This window comes from Charadrius vociferus, unplaced genomic scaffold, assembly GCF_000708025.1.
Source record: "Charadrius vociferus isolate BGI_N301 unplaced genomic scaffold, ASM70802v2 scaffold743, whole genome shotgun sequence".
Lineage (NCBI taxonomy): Eukaryota > Metazoa > Chordata > Aves > Charadriiformes > Charadriidae > Charadrius > Charadrius vociferus.
In genome coordinates, this window is record NW_009647747.1 from 1,182,062 (window position 1) to 1,191,039 (window position 8,978).

Below are 8,978 nucleotides of genomic sequence, written 5' to 3' on the forward strand. Positions count from 1 at the left end.
GGTTCAGGTTAGACCCTTCTCATTGTTGGGGCATTTAAGTCCTGGAATAGCTTTAATAATACGAAGTCCCTGTCACTGTAATACTCTGAAAAAAATGTAGGCAAAGATTTGTCAGTAACATCGTACACTTAAGTATGTAGGGCAATAAGAAGGAATTGATAAACTTGCAGTCATTTCCAGCTCCATCTTTGATTTCATAGAAAATCACCACCATGATTTGTGGCTGGCAATTTCAAGTAGGTGTAAGAAATGAATTGGTATAAAACCAGTAATCTCTGTCGAAGGAAATCTGAGGGAACGGGTTGAAGCAATCGGGAAAGGGCCAGATGCGGCATCACGCCTAGCGGCAGGCAGGCCTGTGCATCCCATGTGGTTTCTGGAGCTGTCAGTCTTAACAGCCTTCCTCCATAATTTCCATAAGCACTAAATAGACTTGCTGTGGCAAGGGAAATAAAATAGTATTCTAATATTAAACAAAGGGGTAGGTCAAGTTTTTTGAAATGTGCTTGTGATATTTTTAAATTTTCTTCAGTTAACATTTAATGAATGTCACCTTTCAAATCCCGGTCCGTTTCAAAACTAGCTTGGGGTGCTCAGTACTTACGGGTCTTTTCCAGCTGTAGAAACACGGAACATACTTGTGTTTGATATCAGTGGGTTTGGTTCTTTGCTTTTACCTATAGTAGCCATAAAAACAATTTTCTTGAAACTTAGTGTGTTTATTCCCAAATTTAGCAATTAGAAAACTTAAAATCTGGACTACTATCTTAATAGAGAGTTCATAAATCAAAGCAGCGCATGTGACAATCAGATGTATTCGTATTACCCTTTCAGTGCAGGAAATGGATGAGTTAAACCTGGCCATTGCAGGTGGCATCTAGTTTGGTTTTTGGAGCATTGTCTTATTGTTGCAACATCATCGTTTTGTTGTGATTCTGTTGTGTTCAGAATCTTGTGAGGAGCAGTTGTCTGGAGGCAGGGAGAGTTTCACCATGCTTCTCTATTACCTGACCATATCACCCTCCTGGTGCTCTTAAAAGCTGTAGACAAAACGAACTGGATTCTGTCATGTTACTGCCAAAATCTCCTTTGGTCAAAACTCAATGGTCTCTTACACCATAACTGTATAATTTTGCCTCCCTTAATGGTCCTGTAACCTTTTCATTAAATCAGTCTCCAGGACATTTTTTTAAAAAGAGATGTGATTCCCTCCAAATTTAAATACAGACTTTTATAAGCATTACGTTTTGGCTATCTTTATGCAAAATTTCAAAAAAGTAAAATTAGTCTGTCATTTGACAAAGTTTTTGGGTTCCTTTACCTTTCAGGCATGAAGTCTGTGTAGTTCTAATATGAGGTGAATCCAAGACTGTGTTCAAATAGAACACGCTTACTACTACAGACGTTGAAATTAAAGCAGTGTAAATACACTGGATTCTGTTTAGTTTTGCATTTTTGAATGAGTGTTTTCAACTAAACAGTGTGATGGGGTTTTGGTGTAGATGGGTGAATGCAGCCTTTTCTAACCCTGAACTACTAAGTTGTGGGAATGGTAGGGAAAACAGTTGTAGGGAGAAAAAACAAGATAAATTCACAGTGTGGTAACAGAGAAGTAACGATGTAATTTCTTTTGTTGTTTACAGATAATAAAATTACCCAGTGGGAAGACCCCAGACTGCAGAACCCAGCAATTACTGGTCCAGTAAGTACTGCTATGTTTTTCTCCCATTAAATGCTGTGACTTGTACACTCGGTACGCGCGGGAGGCATTGTCCAGCAGCAGGTCATGCCCAGTGTGCGGGCCAGATCAGCCGCTGCCTGGGGGACAGACCGGGCAGCGGGACCTCTGCCATGGGTTGCCTTTTCCCGACGGCCATGGGAGGCCCAGTGCCAGCTTCTGTGAGTCTGCAAGGGCAGGAGGGGCTGCCGTCGTGTGACAGCCTGCCATGGGGCCCCAAAACTGATGCCTTGGCCCCGGCATTTAAACGCTCGTACCGCTCTGGACCCTATTTTGTTGCGCACAGGCTGGAGTGCACTGGGGACTCTTCCAGCCTCCTGCCAGGGGTCCAAAGCAGTAGTGTGCTAATTAGGAACCGCTGGAACATTTGGAACTGCAGTGCTGTGCACGCTATTCCCACGTCAGACAGTAGGTTTGAATTTGATGGGTTTGGAAGCTTTCCTAGCGGTAGGTACCTAGCTAGGGGCCTCCTGCGGTGGTATGGTATCAGTCCTGTCTTGTAGCCGTTAGCAGGTGAAGTTGACTTCGGCCTTGGAGTGTCTAGGAAACACTCTTGATCAGTAGATGTGACAGTAAATCACAGAATACCTCTGTTTCAGCGGGGAGGAAGAGCAGGCTCTTCAGAAGGATAGATAGAGATGGTTTTGTTGGGCTGGTTTTAATTTTTTATATTGTTGTGTTAATTCTGAGTGAAGCTCTATCCATTCAGTAGCTGCATGGCTAAATAGCCTGAATGGGGTTTCACGCTCTGAAACACAAGGAGACACATCATTTCTCATTTGTTCCGTTCTCCTCCTGCAACACAAAGCTTCCTCCACTAAGTGATGACGATGATGATGATTGTGATTTCGGAAAGAGATCCACTACTGATGTGATCTCTGGCTGAGAAACAAAAAAGTTTAAGATTTCAGCATGGTTTGTGCTGTTGTATTTGCTGCGTATCGTGATGGTGAGGTTCCAGGACAAAAGTAGTCCAGCGATACCTTTAGCGTACTTTTGACATCCAAACGGATGAATTGGGGGGAAAAATGCGGTTTTAAATAAATTACATCTAAAATAATGTAAGTATAAAATATTCTTCAGATTTTTTTCTTTCTCCACACTTGCTGATATTATAAATTACTTAATATGGAACAAACAATATTAAATCTTTGCATCTTATCTTTCATTCCTCCATTGTGCTAAAATAGTATGCTTTTGTATTAAGCTAGGTGAAAGGCACGTGGCCGCTCTGAATCGTAAGGCAGAAGATCTTGAGAATTTCATACGGAGTTCTCTGTGCTGGGTCCTAGATTGTAAGGTTTTAGGGACGGGTGTAGGAACATGCTCATATGTGCCCATTATCTGAGTCATTACTGACAATAGAATTTTGCTGAGCTGAGACACTGTGGTATTCATTTTTGGATTTCTGGATAGTGAAAAGCTGTTTCCACTTGATATGGGAGTGTTGTGATTATGTGGATTCAGAGTGTAAAAAAGACAAAAATCGGGTCTACAAGTTTTAAGAGACATGGAGTTACTGCAGGTAACGTAAGAGATTTCAGAATATCGGCCTTAGAAAAGATAAATATATGCTTTTACTTCAATATCAAAATTTCAAAACATAAAATATACGGAGTGATTCTTTAACCTTTTTATGCTGGTTTATGGCAGTTTATGCATTTTATGGTATTCGGAGTGATCAGACTTCCAACCTGGAGATGTTCCCAGGTGCCCAGAATACCTTTTTATTTTGGGTAAATCCTCAGGATTTTTAAGGGTCTCAGGACACAGCAGATGAGCTACTGCATGGTGTAATTCCAATTCCTCTGCTTTATTAATAAGATTAATAATAATCACTTGTTTGAACATAATTGCTTTTGGAGTGATATACTCATTTATCGTGCACTTAACGCTTGAGCTGTAATATACAGGATGCTATACCAATTCTTAATGTTTATTTTCCCAGAAATGTTAAGCATCAATGAGAGACTATCTGGGAAGTTTTATTTCAAGATAATAAGGGTCAATCATGATCTCGTTAAGTAAATAAGTTATTTGTGTGTTTGAGGGTTTTTTTAAGAGAAAGCAAGATCAAATCCATTTTACAGCCATATAAGCATTAAGGATTCGTCTTAATGCTTTTCATAGTATTTTTGATGTCATGACAAAAACAAAGCGCTACTTAAATTGCATTTCACATTGCATTTAAACAATGGAAACCTGTTGAAAGATTATTGAATGGCTGTAGTAAAGTCATATTATCATTAGAGTAAAATGATTTCGTTTGATTTTTTAATTGTTTTTAATTTTTCATGTGTCCTCATCTACAAGAGAAAACTCCCATAGAAGTATTTCCACCTCCTGCTCTCACCTACAACCAGTCACGAATCTACTTCACGACCAGCCCATACCTACCCTCCCCCAAAATCCCAGTCCTCACCCAGAAACTGAACTTGAACTTTGAACTCAACTTTGCAATTAGTGATTCAGCCTTCAGAGAACAGAGAATGTAACTTTTGCAGTCCTGTGGAATTCAAAATCATTCTTTCGCTCCCAAAAAATCACACTTTATTTGTTTAGCTCGTTGTTTTACTAGGTCTGCCCTTTCATCTTGAAGGAATAGTAGAGCAAAGGAAAGGAGGGATGTAGTTGGAAATATTACGATCGAGGCCAGGAAGCCTTTTTTCTTTCCTTTCTTTTTTTAAAGGCTTTTCCCCAACTGGTTAAATTGATGTTGTATGTGGTGTCAAAACCCAGAGAATTAAGGATTCTTAATTCTCAGAAAATTAATTGTCAAAAAAGCCCACAGAGAATTAAAGAATCTTACTTAAATACATAGCAGTTATTTGTTAGTTATTTGTGTCATAGTGGCACTTTTGCAGCCTATCCCTGATCGTTAGTTTAATTCACAACTTCGTTTTACGGGCGTTTGATCTGAAGGCTGGGCAGTGTAGGACAGTCCCGGGGCTGGCAGTCGGGAGCACGGATGGCGCTTACCCGTACTCCTGCTCCATGGCTGATGGGCTTCAGGGCTTTTGTGTCTACGCGGTGCCGTAAAAGGCTCGGGCTTTTTGGACGTTGGTGCCAGAGCAAGGGAATGCGAGGAAGACAAGTGGGTAGCAGAAAACACTCATCTGACTGCCTCCTGTGCGGGGCAGCGAGGGGCAGGTGGGTTCACGGCAAAGCTCTAGCTTAGTGCCAAAGCCTTGCTCGCCTCTACGGTGTGTTGGCAGGAGAGAGAAGTGCGGGCTTAAATAGAAACCTCTTTCAAAACTGAATGACAGAGCTCGGGAGAACCTTTGAACCTTGATTTGCGTGTGCCTGCAGTCATCCTGAGATGCCTTTCACGAATCTGGAATCCACGTAAATACTTCAGAGCCCTGTGGCATTTGTTACGGGGCGTTTACATACGCCGGAAATCAATTTCCAGCTCTGCTGATCAATGTAATTCTACCAGCCTTCATTGTGCCTTTTTAAAAAAAAAAAAACTTCCAAAATTGTTATGTTATGCTGCTGTTGCTTAAACATGTGGGCTAACTCACAAGCATCCGCATTGAGTATTCAGATAAATATTACACAGGGGCTTGTACTGGGTTCAAAAGAATGTTAATTTGTTTATGAAGTGCTTTCAGATTCTGGATAAAGACATTATGAAGGTGTATATTTTCATTATGAGTAATTTACAAAATAGTTTTTATATAGTTTTATGATAGCTTGATGACTATTAAGAATTAGATGCATTCATATTGGGCTGAAAAGATGATTTCTAGCCATGGAGATTACCCTGCCTACTTAGTTCTGTCCCCTGCATTTTTTGGAGGGCAAACAGTGTTTGTTGTTAATGTTGTAGCTTTACTGGAGGCCCTTAACTTATTTGTAGGATCATTTTCAAAATTCTTGTAGTTTTGTGTCTTTTGAGTAGCGCCTAACAATGCTTAGCGCTTTCAGCCATGCAGATCCATGTTCTGTGCTAACACCAGGCATTTTGAAAACTCCGTCTCGTATGGCACGCTCATTGTCTCTCGGTGAGACACATGGATGGCAGCAATACATTCCGATTTTTTTTGTCTGGGTTAAAAAGTGTTTTTCTTTTTCCTGTTTCTAAAAGAAAAAAAAAAAAGAGTGTAGGTAGTTGATAAACAGAAGAACTGGGTTGAAAGTTTTCATACCTTTCAACTCGAATTGCACGCTGAGAAATGGGAGAATTTTGGCTGCTGTACTTCATACGCGGTGGGTTTTATTAGATGACCTATGGTATACTGATGTAGATAGCATGTGCTTAAATTTCTTTTTTGTTTAAATACTGTTGGAATATTAAACTGCCAAATAGCTGGAATAATCTGTATTTGTGATTCTCTCTCCGATAGGCAGTGCCGTATTCCAGGGAGTTCAAACAGAAATATGACTATTTCCGGAAGAAGTTAAAGAAACCAGTGAGTAGAAACGTGCTGCTTTGGGTCGGAGTCCGCTACGCTGTGTCTGGGAGAAACAACGGGCTATCCCGAGCGCAGACACAGAACGGTGGTGTATCGTGCTATAACACGCTGGCCAGTTTTTCTTGATTGTGCTACTCCTGAAGGGGTTAAGTAGGAACAAAAAAATGAAGAAAAGTTTGAATTCAGTTGCCTTCTCAACAAAAGCATTTACGTGTCTTTAAGACTCGCGTTTGTCTATGCGAATGCAGAATCCGAGCGATAAGGCCGCAAGGAAGGAGCAATGATTCACTGTTTCCCATTGCAACTGAGACTAAATGGTATGTTAGTTTACAGGCCTTGAGGCTGAACGTCGGCTCGAGGGTCGATACTTCAGCAGTGGACTGAAGGGCAGAGCTGGAACTAGCTGGCACATCAGAGCCCACAGCTGTGCTGGATGTGGCGCAAGCTTCTAGTGTTGGTCTTCGGTGAAAAAAAGTAGTTTCAGTAACATCTTTAACGTAAGGGAGCACTCGGCATTAGCTTGCATGGGATACTGACTCAATTCGCAGTGAACAGCCTTGGCACCACCAGCTGCGGTTTGAAGAGGGACTTGCCAGTGTCTGTGCCCGTTTATTGATAACTCCTTGAATTCTCACCTGCAGCTTGAGCAGTGATTGCACACAGTAAGCACCTTAGTTGTCATAAAAAAGCAAACCTTCTCCAACAGTTGTTTCAAGTCAATATTATGAGGAAACGTATACGTGTCTGTAACAGTCATTTTTACCTGTTCATCCGGTCTTCTTTCTACAAATTCTCAATTCCATTCTCTTCTGCCTTCCTGGGCTAAATCGTACTGCGCGTTAGCTCCCTCCTATTTAGACAGAACTACAACCTTTTGGCAGCCCGATTCTCTTGTGTTTCCACCTTTGCAATTCAGTTGTTGTGTGTGGTACCGTAGGTGTTCTCCCGGTGCAACTGTTCTGACCTTTACAGATAGGAGGGTGAAGCGGTTGCATAAATCTTGTGCATTTGTTACAATTTTAAGCTAAAATGCCCTTCAAGGAGAGCATAGCAATATCAGTCATTTTCCCACTTTTTGTTGTTTGTTTGTTACTTTTCTTGTTTTCATTGTTTAGTCAAATACCCTAGAAATCTCCGAACCGCTATACTGGAACTTGCCTAGTTCACCATTTGCTGTCGACCTGTACACTTGGAGAACACTGCGAAACAAAAAGAAGGGGAAACTTTATACATCAGTTGTTTAATCGGTCATTTAGTTGTCACCACTGGTCAGTAATTTGCCTGAAGACTTATTTATTGAGACTAACAAGGATAATGCAACCTCTCTTTAACGTAGGCTGATATACCGAACAGATTTGAGATGAAGCTACACAGAAATAATATTTTTGAGGAGTCCTACAGAAGAATCATGTCTGTGAAGAGACCTGATGTACTGAAAGCCAGGCTCTGGATCGAATTTGAGTCAGAAAAGGGACTCGACTACGGAGGTGTGGCCAGAGAATGGTTTTTTCTCTTGTCCAAGGAGATGTTTAACCCTTATTATGGTCTCTTTGAATATTCAGCAACGTAAGTGTCCATTGAAATATTTCCATTCCTAAGGGATATACATTAGATTTTGCATAAGAGGCGTGGTTACACTGGAAAGCAGTTAGCCCACCCTTCATGGTGCAGCAGTATGCCCTCTTATCAGCCACGTTGCTCTGCTCTGTACTATCGTTTCGCACTTGCTTTGCAGAGAAGCTTTCAAATTGTCATTGAAATCTCATAGAAAACCTCATTATTGAGACAATATTCAGCGTTGCCTTGCTTCCAGCAAAACTGCAGATTTTGAGGCCAGTAATAGTGAAAGGAGGGGTCAGGCAAAAGACGCTCGCTCTGCCCTCCCGTTACACTGTAACACACCTGCCGCCCGAATTCTAGTGCTCTTTACAATGAGCTCATAAACCAGCTCCTCATCTGCATCTCGGTCGTTACACAGCAGTGGCCTTACGTAAGGTAAAATTTGCTTTTGTCCATTTCTGAAATCTTTGAGCCATCTATTAGTGTAAATGAGAGCACGAGTCACTTGCTTAGAGTGCGTTCGGTTTAATATATCGTACGTAATTCCACGTTGCGCACTTAACTACAGTGAGGATGGATTTCTTAATTGCAGGCAGTAGTTTTGGTGTTTTTATGTCAATATCAAGGTCGCTCCTTTCTCTAATAAGTGTAAAGTAGATGAACAAAGCCTGCGTAATGAGAGTTTTCTCGCAGTTGCGTCTCAGAAGACACGCTCTGCTGTTGAAGGGAAACACAACTGAAACAACAGCGGCTGGTGCAGAATGCCGCTGTGCTACTAGAGTTCACTGGATAAACGTTTGTTCTGAAGTATTCCCATTTACGGGAAATAGGTCGCTGTAGATATTTTAAGTACGATGTTATTTCACGTTAGGTTCAGAAACCTAATAAATTATTTTAAGAAATAAGGAAAAAAAACCTACTGAAAACCCCCGTATCTTTCTTCACAGATTAAGAATACACTGCAAATTAAAAATACTGCTTTTACACTAATGGCTTATCGTGACACACATTTTCACACAAGTCTTAATGCCTGTTACCCAGGTAAAAGATCTTAGTCCTTTGACGGCTTTTTCCAGTATCCTGGGGGTTAAGCCTGTTTCAGAGATGTTCTCTAGTACGTGCGGTTTAAGATGCCAGCAAGAAAGCGTTCTTTATCCTAGGATGGCTGGACCACCGCCCTATACTTAATTCCCCTTCAGTACCTTCAGGTATCTCGAGAACTAAAAGCAGCTACTGCAAAAGAGAATCGGAAAATTTTAAGC

General features: G+C 41.1%; 1 protein-coding gene across 3 annotated transcripts in view; it reads left to right on the forward strand.

The window, feature by feature from the left end:
- The window catches only part of NEDD4L (neural precursor cell expressed, developmentally down-regulated 4-like, E3 ubiquitin protein ligase), a 127,826-nt gene that overhangs the window by 106,301 nt on the left and 12,547 nt on the right, over positions 1 to 8,978 (forward strand). For all 3 annotated transcript variants that reach the window (XM_009882035.1, XM_009882036.1, XM_009882037.1), the window contains 3 exons: positions 1,644 to 1,702; positions 6,088 to 6,153; positions 7,493 to 7,722. In XM_009882035.1, coding sequence (XP_009880337.1) covers positions 1,644 to 1,702; positions 6,088 to 6,153; positions 7,493 to 7,722 — 355 coding nt within the window. The remainder of the gene's footprint in view (positions 1 to 1,643; positions 1,703 to 6,087; positions 6,154 to 7,492; positions 7,723 to 8,978) is intronic.